The sequence below is a fragment of the Zootoca vivipara genome, chromosome 12, assembly GCF_963506605.1.
Source record: "Zootoca vivipara chromosome 12, rZooViv1.1, whole genome shotgun sequence".
Lineage (NCBI taxonomy): Eukaryota > Metazoa > Chordata > Lepidosauria > Squamata > Lacertidae > Zootoca > Zootoca vivipara.
This window is the reverse complement of record NC_083287.1, coordinates 7,632,203-7,645,949: the sequence shown is the minus strand read 5'-3', so window position 1 is coordinate 7,645,949 and position 13,747 is coordinate 7,632,203. Positions and strand designations below refer to the sequence as shown.

At 40.9% G+C, this 13,747-nt stretch overlaps 1 protein-coding gene across 2 annotated transcripts in view; it reads left to right on the top strand.

Annotated features, from left to right (window-relative positions):
- BBS9 (Bardet-Biedl syndrome 9) overlaps positions 1-13,747 on the top strand; it is a 225,092-nt gene that overhangs the window by 129,235 nt on the left and 82,110 nt on the right. For both annotated transcript variants that reach the window (XM_060280578.1, XM_035130062.2), the window contains exon 21: positions 3,549-3,647. In XM_060280578.1, coding sequence (XP_060136561.1) covers positions 3,549-3,647 — 99 coding nt within the window. The remainder of the gene's footprint in view (positions 1-3,548; positions 3,648-13,747) is intronic.

Here is a 13,747-nt window from a genome sequence, read left to right as displayed (position 1 = left end):
ACCTATGAGAGTCCTTCTCCCCATATCAACCTGCCCATGCCTTCACAGTCTGCTGGGGAGTCCCAGCCTTGGGGGAAGCCTGGGAATCTTTAACCCAGTAATAGCAGACTAATTGCCAAATGTGCTCTCTCTAGAGATTCTGTCAGGGTCAAAGTTGTCCAACTCTAGGCACCTGCTAAAGACTTGAGTTTTCCATCAGGCATTTTAGAGAGATACCTAGATTGAGGAAACTGCAGGACTGTTCTTACTTTGTTGTTTTGCTCATGGTTTTACTGTCTGTTGCTTTGTGTAATTATTATTAATGTCAGGCCCGGCTCTAGGGGTAGTCTCGGTGGCGCGGGGCTCCAGGGCGCCGGGCTGGCAGGAGGGCGCTGCGCGCTGCGCCCGCCCGCCCACCAGGGCGGGGGTGCTGGAGCGATCTCCGCACCAGGGTGCCCGGCCGGCTTGAGACGGCCTTGATTAATGTAACCCACCCTGGGGTCTTTGAACAAAAGGGGGGCCAGAAGCTTGGAAAATAAATAAATATTCACAGATTTGTTGTCAAGAAAGTGAGCACACAGCCATGTTTCTGCATATGTGCACACCTACCCACACACGGGCTGGTTGTAAGGCTAAGTACAAAATCATGCTTGACTTCACTTGGCTCAGGGAAAAGGAAGGGCATATTGTGTGTCCTGCTGTTCAATAAAGGTCGAAAAAGAGGATTTTGTTGTTGTTAGAGGTTGTGTTTCAGCAGTAAAAGGAATGGTTAGGTTTTCCATTCTTAAGGTTGGCAACGTGCCACAACCTCTGAGTCGTAGCCCTCTCTATCATGATGGCTGTGAATCAACATGGTTAAAGCTGTCGCTTCCATAGCCCGTTTCTAACTTTTTCCTGCTGGCTGTTGACCTTACAAAGGCACTTCCCACAGGTTCTTGCTCCTACTGTGTATGTTTTAGTTCAGGGAGGAACTAAATATGGAAGAGAAGGAAATATGGTAGCAGTGAGGGTGCGTGGCTGAGCTTCTCTTGGGGTGGGCGGGCAAGGCAAGCTCAGAGAAGCACACTTTGGAAGAATCTAGACTCAACCCAAGATGAGCATGAGGGTGAGGGAAGATACGGAAATTCTAGTTTGAAAACCTCATATTTGAGATTTGGTGTGTTGAGAAATCTTATAGTGTGTGAACTGCTGGTTTTTTAAAGGCAGAAAGCCTCTTTCTTTTTGCTTTCCCCAGCTTAGAGGATACCTCTGGGTTCATATAATGGCCCAGTTCTCATGTAGCGTTAAACTGTAGCTTAACTGTAGTTAGTGTAATACAGGGCTCACCTTTTCCCTAGTCCTGCTGCTACAATGCCACTTGTAAGCAAGCCAGAGGCTGGCTTGTAGTGATGTCTGAACCAGAGTTCATGGTTTGTTTCTTCCAAAGAAACCATGAGCTGTATGCCAAGAACAAACCTTGACAAATCATGGTTTGTTTGGGAGAAAGAAATCAAAACCTTGGCATATTTCCTGTTTTCATGTCAGCAGAGGAAGAACAAAGTGTGGACTTGTGTTAGTTGTGCAACCTAGTATGCATATTTATTTAAACTATGGTTTAATACTACATATGAACCTAGCCAACATAACCTTTAAAAAAAAGTTTTGGAGCTTCATAAAGTACATGATGCATCTGGAGGAAGAACCTGGCCACTAGACAAAATGGTTGTAAAATATGACAAGGATGGAAAGGGGTTAAAAAGCCTTTGAAAATGTGACTTGTTTCCTCCTTCACAGAGAAGCAAAGTTGTTAGCATGTTGTGGTTAAAAAAACATTAGGGTTGTAGCTGCAGTATAATCTTCCACTGTCCTTTTCAAGCTCTTCGCCTATGCGTGCAAACACCCTTGTTTTTTTCTTTCTTTAAGGAAATAATTGTATGCCTGCATAAGGAAAATAATACAATGGGGAAAATCACTTTTGCTTTTAATACTGCTACATTTTAACAGTGCAAGTTGACAAGTAGATCTTAACACACCACTGACATCAAAACCAAAATCAGGATGTCTTACTTACTTCCAGCCAATAGCATGAGGTGCCTTATGGCAAAGTGACATTTTTTGACAGTGATTAAGTTACCTTGGACGGAAAAGTTGTGCTGATGCCTAATGAAATAGTTTGTATCAAAGGTATTAATTTTCAAGGCTTTTTAACCTTTGGGATTTTAGTTTTGAAAATAAGCTTTCAGAATTTTTGCTCATGTGCAGAAACCTTATATGTGCTAATGGGCTACGTGACATTTTACTCATAATTTCAGTGTTACGAAATATTGTTTAAAGGGCATTATTTCAATGAAACTTTAGTGGCTTATTATGTTCACAAAGTTTTAATCTTGGATTTTATCTGAGAAACAAGGGTTGCATACATAAGAAGCTTAGAGAAATAGTTTTTTGTTTAGCTGTCTTGCAAATAGAAAGGAGTGCCCTGCATTCAGTTGAAAATATATAACGCAGGAATTGATTGTGTTCATGTAGCTGTCAGTTAAGTGTTACATTGCTGTAGAATCAGCAGCAGATATAGCTTATGCTCTGTTTTGGCAATGGGCGCGTGCCAAAGAGTGGTGGAAAATGTCCTATGCATTGGACTTTTCCATGGATTTTTCTGAGATTAAAGCTGCCATATGCATACATATCCCTGCATACATTGAGGCTACTGCAAGATATCCATGATTTATCACTGTTTCCCCATTTTCTTTTGCGAAATAATACGCTCTGTACATAATATGGAGTTTCTCTTCGAAGTGCACATCTTCCTTTTTGGTTTTCAGGGCTGTTTTAAAGAGCTGCTTTCAACATGGGGCTCATCCACATTTGCCTTTTGCCCTGAGCTTTCTAGACACAGGTCCGTGCTTTAAAGCGCTGTATCCTTGTCCCCTCCCCCCCATGCTTTTCCTGTGAAAGCCCACTCTTCAAAGCTGAATTGGAACAAATGACAATATTGTACCACTTTAAAATTTAGGTAGGGCTTCACATGATTAAATGCAACCTCATTTTAAAAAATCCACTGACATAGAAAACAAGATGTCAGAGAAGAGTGCAGCCTTGCCTCTTCCCCGTCATGCTAGTTTTCCATGTATGGAAATCTTCTTTCTCCGTGGGTGAATATTTCATCACATGCGTTTGAATCTACAGTCTGAAGTGGTGATGGCTCACTTCACCCCATCCCATCTTGAGGAATTCCTTGCCCAGTCAGACAGTTGCTTCAAGAAGCAATACTCTTAGTAGTGGAAAGAAGCAAGTTTGCTTCAAGAAGCAAAACTCTTAGTAGTGGAAGCCAATCCATGAGTGTCAATAGGGCAGTGACCCACTAACCTCCATCAGTTTTCTCTTTCCGACCAGTTCATGGGATGGCACTGCTTCGGTTTGCTTCTCCTTGACTTGGTCCACTTGGGCTGTATTTGTCTAACAGTTAATGAACCACTCGTAATTTTTCTGCATTTTGAGTGGTTTTTAAAAAACATTTTAATTCGTTTTCTATGTATATTCCTTCCTATGCATATTCCTTTTAGTTTACAAATATTTCATTTGCAACTTAGGTGCCTGTACTACCATCCCAGAGGAAAGACCACCCTCACCAGACACTACAACATTGTTTACCAACCACAGGCACCTCACCAAGAAGGAGACTGAAACTGGTAAGAGGATAAAGTATTTCCTTCTATTAGCTAAAAGACAAATATGTTCACATGTATGGATTATGTATGCATGTATAGGGAACGTCAGCTTTGTTTCAAAGTAACTCTAGATTGCTTTGGAGTGTTTCCCTTTTAGTCTTCTGTTGGTTCCATTATGCAATTTATTCAAATGTTGTGGTTTTTCATTGTAGAATGGATAGAATATATAACCACTAGTGGGGAGTGCCCAGTGCTGCCCAGGAATTGTTAGAAACCAAAAAAATAATGTGATTTGTAGATAGTGTAATTTGTGAGTTGGGATCTTCATGCCACAAACAGGTGAAGTCATGCCAAAGTTACATTTTGGTCCATCATCTTGATTCAAAATTGCACCTGTTGTCCAAATGTCAGTGAAGTCCGCTGCCTTCCACCTAAGAAAGCCTTATGCTGAGTTTGGTGACAAAATTTCGAGAGGTGGCCAAGCCTGTGCCCCAAACTGGGGAAGTCATATTAAAGTAATGTTTCGGTCTGCCATCTTCGGGGGCATAATGTGTGGCGGGAGGGAGTGCTGCGCATTTGGCTTCTCTTGCCGCCCTTCCAGCCCTGCACCGCTTTGCGAAGGATCAGATCCCAGACTTGCAAAGTGGTGCAGGGCTGCAGGGCACAACATCTCACTTTGTGAGGCTGGGATTGAAGGGCACATGGCTGTTGCGTCATTTCACCCTGCCCACATGCATCGGGGGGGGGGGATTCACATACCAAGGGCCTCTTTGGCCAACCGGGCTCCCCCTTGCATAGGCAGGCAGGTGGCACAGCACAGCGCGCTTGGCTCCGATGGGGGTGGGTTGCTCCAGCGGTGTTGGTGGTGAGGTTTGGGCTGGCGCGGGTGGCTCCATTCACTCTCTGCGCCATGCCCCCTGGCATGCGTGTGCATATGTCTGCCCTGGCACCAGTAAACCACACGGTATAAATTGAGGGCAACTCATGACTATAAAACTGACCTGTCTCTGAGTTGAAAAGTATGGAGAAGTGAAAGTGGAGGCAACTCAGTTTATTTAAGTTTTTCATTGCTGGGGTTTATGTGGATAAAAACAGAATCATTATGTTTGCGACAAATGTATAAACAGGTTTATTATGTTAAGATATGAAATGCAATGTTGATGACACAATGTCTGCAAAGACTGTGTGTGCTCTTGGGAACTATGAAATGGTGTTAAGTTAAGATCGAGAGGTGTACTTGGGAAAATTTATTATGAAGTTTACTAAGTTCATGTCCTCCTATTGTTTATTCTTAGAAGAAAAACCCAAAATTTCTTTATCAGTGGCTATTCACATCTTTGTTCTTTGGTCTATTATATATGCATATTTTGTAAGGCAATCTCAACCTTGATTTTCAAACAGGTAATGTCAAAATATTCTTTGAAAGTTCAGTTAAGTAAACGTGTTGGCAATCTGCTTTGGCGTTGTCTCTAACTGCACACAACAGAAATTTGCAAGTTGCCTAAGTTCTGGATTCTGTTGCTTGAAATAGTCTAGTTTATACCATTTCTATGTAAGCACCGCAACACAATTTTAAGGAATGATAATGTAGCATTTTAAATGTCTGAGTAAACCTAGGGGAAAATAATAATTATTTTTCTTATAATTAATTCATTGTTATATTTTCAACATATTTGCACAATGCCAGATCTTCAATATACTGGTAGGTGCCTTTTTTGAGACTTTGACAATATTGATTTTTGTATATTGAGGGGAAGTTCAAGATAACTTAGAAATCAATCAATAAATGTTACAACTCACTATTAGAAGGGAAGATAAGATTCAATATTTTTCCATTTTAATCACCATTTATTTATTATATTAAAAATCATGGGCAAAGCTTTCACCCATAAAGGGCCCTTGAAGTGGTATTCAGAAAAAAAGTAAAAAGTTTAAAATAGAATCCTTTTCAGCAGAGGTAACATCAATAAACATCATGGACATTCTTCACTAGTTAGCAGATTGTCAATAAGGAGGGGGACAGATGAATCTCCTGTGGGAGGGAGTATTACATACAGTCTGCCCCACATTATCATCAGGTGTACCTCATCAAGATAGTGGGATGTGGCGCTCGACTCTCCTCAGAAGGCAGACATTTTATTGTTTTCTAAAATTGGCTGTGCTCTTTATATTTAACCTGCTGTTACTCACACTCTGGTGGAATATAAGTACAAATCAATAAGTACTAAAATATTGCAGCCAGGTTGTAAACTTGTAAGTCAGCTCTTTGCATTTGAAAATCCACTTGTCTGGCGGGTTTCCAAATATCTAAGTGTGAACCAGCTGCCTGCCTAAGGTAGTCTCAGCTTGAATTATTCTTCATTCTTTTTTTCTATTTTTATTTCCATTTAGCTTCTTGGTACCTATCATTTTATATAGCAAACTTTTAAAAATTGATTTCCTGCTCATTCCTCTTTCACTTGTGGCTGGATTTAAAACATACAATCTACTCTATTTCTTTATTATTACGTGTATCCTAATTGGATAAAAATTCTCTCATTCAAGGCCATGCACTTCAGTGCTCGATGGCTACTTGAGAACGCAATGGTGGTGGTGAAGAAATCCTTTTTCACTGCCACACGATTGTCACAGTAATTTGCTCAGATACATCTTGAGATTTATACCACCTAGACATTAGCCCCTGTCCTTCCTGCTACTTTCCCTGCAACTCTCCAGTATATCAAGAAACCCTGTGGATTCCTCAACAGCTGAGAGGGCACCTTGGAGCGATCATGTCACTGGCACTCTCCATTTTGCTACTCTACAATGATACCAGGGCCCTCACAAGTCCAACAACACCTGGAGGACTACAGTTTCCCCTTCCTTAAAACTTTATGCAGCTCAAGACATGGTTACATTACTGACTGCCAGGTTAGGCAGGTGTGTCTACTTAGCACCCCATTTGTGACATACTTTTCCCAGGGAGGCTTGCCTGGTAGCAAATCTTTTATGTATTGGAACCAGCTGAAGACCTTTCTATTTTTGGTCGGGCCTTTTCACATAATACAGTGGTACCTTGGTTTACAAACATAATCTGTTCTGGAAGTCCGTTCTAAAACCAAAGCATTCTTAAACCAAGGCGTGCTTTCCCATAGCAGCGGGGGACTCAATTTACAAATGTAAGAAGAGTTTGGATTTGATATCCCGCTTTATCACTACCCGAAGGAGTCTCAAAGCGGCTAATAATCTCCTTTCCCCTCCTCCCCCACAACAGACACCCTGTGAGGTGAGTGGGGCTGAGAGACTTCAGAGAAGTGTGACTAGCCCAAGGTCACCCAGCAGCTGCATGTGGAGGAGTGGAGACACGAACCCGGTTCCCCAGATTACGAGTCTACCGCTCTTAACCACTACACCACACTCAACATGAAGTGAAACATGTTCTGCTTCCGAGGCAAAGTTCACAAACCAAAATACCTGCTCCCGGGTTTGCAGCTTTCTTAATCCAAGTTGTTCATAAACTAAGCTGTTCTTAAAGCAAGGTACCACTGTACTTAGCTAATTTTAGTGTGCCTGACAAATTTTGTTAATGCAACTCATTTAACTTGGGTTCTTTAAAAAATAGTTTACTGTTTCTTGCCATTTTAATCCATATATCCACTGTGTTACAAAAACCATTCTGATTATTGTTCTATATTGCTTATACTTATTTCGAGATAGGGCAGTATATAAACACATAAATTAATCTCTTCCCCAAAAATGTTTCCAAACTGATATATAACAGAAATATCAACAAGAACATATCTGGTAAAAATGAAATATGCATAGCAATTATGGATGTATATGTATTATACATACGCATACATTGCATACATTGCAGTTGTTAGTTAGCTGGTTCAAATGCAGAGAGAAAGTCCTTGGAGGATTTGGGTCCTGAGCCACTAAGTCTTTTTGGGTCAGAGCCAGCACTTTGAATTGAGCCTAGAAACAAAGCAGTAGCCAGCACAATCTGACCAGAATTGGTGTAATATGCTCGGTTTCTAAACTGTTTTCAAAGGCAGCCCCCTTTCTAATGCATTGCAATAATCTAACATAGAGGTTACCAGAATACAGACAACTGAAGCTAGGTTCTCTCTGTCCAGATTGGATCCCAGCTGGACTGCCTGTCAAAGCTGGTGGTAGGCTTTCTGTTCCCCCAAGGTTACTTGGAGATCCAGAATACCCCCAAAGTTACACTCCTGCTTGTTTAGGGAAAGTGCAACCAGATTACCTAAGGTTACTCTAAGCAACTTTGGAAGTTAAAAGCCAAAGGATGAGATACACACATACTTCATTTTTGCAACTTAAGTTGAAAATAGTATATCATCTCTATTAATAATGTTATCATTAAAATATGTTTCTAATTTTTTGTGCTTCCTATACCTATAATCTTTGCTACAGCCATGATACTAGAGATCCTGAGCCAGTTCAGACATTAAAAATCTATTTTCCATGGACCATACTGTGTACTTTGGCTGTCTCCAAGGAGAATGGTAATGGCTGCTCTAGCATTTCCACTGATGCACCTGCAGCTTCCCAGTGGCCGTGTCTGCAGTAGTAGCAGGATATTTTTCAGCTATGACAACCACTGGAAACGCCTAGATAGCAGTAACAGTCGATACACACGGTCACTTATTAGTGTTCTCCTAAAAATATCCACATTGTGTGGGGAAATATTTTGTGGAAAAGATATTATGTATCAGAACCCACCTTCTTTCATGTTGGTGTTAATTGCAGAATACATCTTCTGTTTTTCTTTTCTTTTGTTTCTAATCTCTGAATTCATCCTGGAAGGTGAAGGGTTTGGAAGCACGAGTTTAAGCAAACATTGTCTCCTAGTTTAAACTCAGTTATTAAATAATCAAGCACATGCTTTAATTTTCTTGCGATAAGAGTGTTATGACAGCTTGTGGAGAGGCAGGATGGATACTAAATGACGATGGAAATAATGTCTTATCACTTGTTTGTAAAAAAAAAAAAGCACCTGCCGTTCGTTCGTTCGTTCGTTCTTTCTATCTATCTATATATGGAAGCAAAAATAACCCAAACTTTAAAACACAAATTAACAGAATTGTACTGTAAAAGGGCAGCAAAAGCGCAAGGAGCAGCACCACCGATCAACACACAAAGCAACAACAGAACAGTTTGTTTAAAAGGGAAAGCTGTCAGTTGCCAGCAGAATACAAAAAGGAAGAAAAACTAGCCATTCAGTCAAGGAGTTCCACATACAAGACACCACCTCAGTAATAGCTCTCTTCTTTGTTCCCAGAAATGTGCCTCAGAAGGCAATGGCACATGCAAGAGAGGCATAACGACTGATCTTGATGGATGGGCAGACTCACTTAAGAGGCCCTTCGGCATCACCTTCATGTTTGCTTCTATTAAGGCTCTGAGAGTCTGCGTTAACAGGGCCAAACTAGCTGCAATGCCTGTTAGCAATTGCATGGATGCCTTTTTTACAGTAAAATGCATCTGAATCGCCTTCTGGGCTAACCAGCAACTCACTACCTGTGAAATAGTAGGGTATAAACACTAGATCAGGCTGACATATTTTAGAACATATAGTTTCTCTTTACTGAGAATATTGATGGCTTGCTGGCCTGTAAGTTCATAACGCATAAAGTATGTCATCAGATATACAGAGTTTGATTAAAGGCAGAAGAACTAATAACCACAAGCAGTGGGGCAACTTCAGCTGATTAATTGGAAGGCCTATTTTAATCAGTGGAGCTGTAAGTTAAAGGCACACGTGCATTTTTGGCTTTTTATTATGCTATATTAGTGTAATAAGAAACGAGAAAGGAAATATTATAGCTAGCCTTTCCTTCAAACAGTGAGCGATGATTTTCAGGGCCTGTGTTGAGGATCAACATAGATATCTGCCAATGACCCACATCCCAGAAGTGCTTCCTTCTCTTCAGTATGGAGCCTACTTAGTCACTTGCCTCTCACCCTGGCCTGGAACAGCAGCAGTCAGTGGTGTAGCATGGGGGTGTGCACAGGGATGGTTGCCCCCAGCAGAAAATTGTTAGGGGTGCAAAATTTCAACACCCAGTGCTGCCTCAATACAGCTGTGCGCTCCCATCACTGGGCTCCGTTGAAAATGGCTTCTGTGTGCAAACCAGGACATGACAGACAGTGGAACAACTCTTCTTTTCCTATCTCTGCACCTGCAATCTCTAGGCAGTTGAATGTGCATGCATACTCCATCCGTTTCCCTCCCTCCCTCCCACCGCCACATGACCTTGGGCACTGGCAACCCACACTACGCCACTGGCAGCAGCGGTGAGAAGGAGGGAGAGTTGATGGCTTTCATGCTCATTGGTGCTGTTTGGCAAGCAGTGGCAAGATAGATGGTAGCAGGAATGGGCATCAATGCTAGCAAGAGGGTAGCCTCAGTAAGAAGGAGGCTCATTGAGGGTTTCTTCCCAAGGACACCCGCACTCCGCAAAAATCTGGAGCCAGCACTAATAGTTTTCATTTATTGATTTGTAAGTTAACTCACAAAAGCACAAGCATACGATGGAGTTGGTAATATGCAAAATTATTGAATGCAATTTATTAATCTGTTAAAAATCAGGTCTTTAGTCAGCTGCAAGGTGGCCCTAGTAATGCAACAAGAAATTGATGTAAGCTTAGCCAGGTTGAAGATTCATTACAAAGATATTGCTTATATAATTTTTCTTCTATGTAGCTGCCGTGTAGCTCAGTGACTTCAACAAAGTTACTTGAGGTTTGCAACGCTGCATTGGGTCCTCTGTAGGGCTTTGTTCAATAGAGCTCAAAGGATATCATTATTCCTCTTTCTTGCTATTTCCTGTAGTTGACTTGCATTCAAACTGACATTTTAAAATGAAATTTGGCAGCTTTTGAGTTCATAAGATAGATATGGAAAATAGAATTAAATTGTATTTAAAGATTTATGAAGTCCAGATTTGGACTAAACTTTAACATGCTCTACTTTTGTCCCAAATAACATGCCTTTGTCTGATAGAATCGCTTGTGTGGGAATATATATATGATAAACAACAGCTTCATAACATTATATGAAGTAGTGTTTCATTTTTGATACAGTACCAGGAAAATTTAAATTACAGTTTTAATATAAAAAGCTATGCTCCTCAGATCTTTCCAAAATCAAGCTCTTCCTTATTCAGACCACCATTTAAGTAATGAAAAGAAAAGAAGAGAAAAGAAAAGCCCTTGTCTCCTGGTTCCTTTCCAACGACATTTTATGGTCATTTAAGACATTTTAAAAAGTTATAATTAAATTCTAATTGGTTGATTAATTGGAATATCCAAATGTCTGAGACCTGCTAAATGTTCATGGAAAAAAGAAAGAAAGAAAGAAAAGAAAGAAAGAAAGAAAAGCTAAAATTGTCTTCGCTAAAGATTTTCAACTATAATCATGCAAATCATCCCTTGCATGAAAGAGAGCAGCTTCCAGCTGCCCAGTCCCATTCTCTTGTCTCTGAGGTGCTCAGAAGGCACAGCTTCTTGGAAGCAGCATTTCCAAACCATGTGAATTGGGCCCTCTGACCCACTCCTCCCGGGACTGCAAAGGGGTTAGTTTAACCTCCAGTTTGCTAGTAAAACTGAATTACTGTGTCATGAAATGATGCATGTCTAAAAATGTGTCACCAACTTGAAAATCTGGAAAGCTCTGTTCTATGGAAAACCTGATTGAATCCAACACTGGAAGGATGCATCCTGGTTTGTAGGACAAAAAGAGGGCAAACTACAGAGATTTCAAGGACAAGAGAATGAGACAGAAACAATGAAAGTGCACAACATGGAAGGGGGAAACACCAGCTCTTTAGGTCCTCAGTGATTCATATTGTTTGGTGTCCAAACAACCTTCTCATCAATGACATCTTTGACTTCACTTATTGGCATTGAAAGGTGGAAGCAGCCAGGCTACGGTAAAGGTAAAGGTACCCCTGACCATTAGGTCCAGTCGCGGACGATTCTGGGGTTGCACCGCTCATCTCGCTTTACTGGCCGAGGGAGCAGGCGTTTGTCCGCAGACAGCTTCCGGGTCACGTGGCCAGCATGACTAAGCCACTTCTGGCGAACCAGAGCAGCACACGGAAACGCCGTTTACCTTCCCGCCAGAGCGGTACCAATGTATCTACTTGCACTTTGACATGCTTTCGAACTGCTAGGTTGGCAGGAGCAGGGAACAAACAACGGGAGCTCACCCCGTCACGCGGATTTGAACCACCGGCCTTCTGATCGGCAAGCCCAAGAGGCTCAGTGGTTCAGACCACATCAATCACAGCTCTGACTTCACTTATTGGCATCGAAAGGTGGAAGCAGCCAGGCTAGCTCATCTCAAAGAAACAGCTTAGTAAGGTAGCTTCACATTTTGCTTCATAACTTACTTTCTAGGAGGGGTAGAAACTTTTGTAAACTGAAAGCTCAAGGTGTGAGGTCCCTGCTGGCTGTGGTTTGGTACGTCAGTACCCTCAATACCTATTTCTTGGCTGCTCTGCTTGGGATGATACATGGAAGCCATGCAATTTCTGACATTAGTTTTGATATAGCTTCATTGTTAGGAATTTTTATAAGTTACTTTGAGAGATTCTTGGGTCTCTAAAGTGAGATATAAAAATGTTAAAAAAATAATAAATGAATTGTGATACTATGACATCATTCAAAATAAACATACTAGTGCAAATATTTAGGACCTGGATATTCACATCCCAAATGTTTTCTTTTTGATTACTCAAAAAGTGTTTTTCTTGCTTTGTATATAGCACTTGAAATATATCTTATTTATAAATATAGATATAAAGACTCCAAACGGTTGCTTTGTATTTGTATAACAAACGCAAGCATTCAATAATGGAGGGACTGAAAACATAAAGTTCTGAAGTGCCATTATTTCAGTTTTTATTACAGTTAGTACTGTGTGCCGTTCCATGAGTTTGCATCTGTAGAAATGTGCTAAAAATTTGCACTACTTCTAAGATTAATGTGCTTAATATTTACCTTGACACAATTAAGAAAGAAGCAGTTAATTCAAGATAAGCTTACATGAACACTCTCCCTTAGACATTTTTAAGAGTAGCTTGGCTCTCCTGTCAAGAGAATATAATCTTTCTAGTAACAGGCATTCCTTTAATTCAGTTTCCTTATCTGAACGTGTTTGGTTTTTATGTTCTGTCATCTTTGCATTCAAGGCTACAAATACTTAGTAAAGTGATACTAAAGGGGACTAGACTGCCTCATCAAATAAACGAAATAGTAGTCTCTTGTGTTTAGAACGTTGTATGTTGTGAGAAGTCCTCTTCAGGCATTATAAATGTCTAACCATGTAGGTGACACAGGGCCTCCACCCCTGACCTCCATGCATTGAGCAGGAAAGTCTGAAGAGGACTTCAAATTTTACAAGCCTCACTGTGATCAGGAAGCCCACACAGCCAGTGTTCCCAGTCACAAGAAAATTACTAAGCATGCTTAGCTGAATATTTACAGCCCCATTTCATGCCTTCCTGTTAGCAGAAGCATTCGGGTGGGATGAGGCTCAGCCCTGTGTCCCCTGCATGTGTTGGCATTCAAGATCCCAGAGGACAGTTTGTGTGTGTTCTCATGGACATTTGGCAAATTCTTGCATGGGAATATTTTCATAACATAACTAATTTAAAATCAGTCCAACCTCACATGATGTCATTTAAGTCATTGTGATGAATGGAACCCAGTCTACTTCTCTTTCCTTTGTTTCTTACTTTGTTCATTTGTGAGAACCTTGTGTGAATTCTCTGCTGAACTTCCTGGGTGTTTCAGTAACGTGTGTGTGTTATCTGAATGTGTTAGGATAACTGACAAATCAAAATGTAAGCCTGGCTATATCTGTACACCCTTACCTGGAAATAAGCCCTGTGGAACATATTGGGGCTTAGCTCTAAGCAAACACACCTAGAACGGTATTTAAGTTCCTGCGCTTTAGGTGTGCTGTGCCAGTTGATGCATTGGTGCAATATCGTAAGACATGTTAAGTTAAGTTAGCACTGAAGAGATTGAAAGCAGATGGGCAGGGGCTAATGTTTAGAAACTTCAGTTTGTTAAGAAAAGTGAAGCAAAACACTTGTGAGTTGATCCAA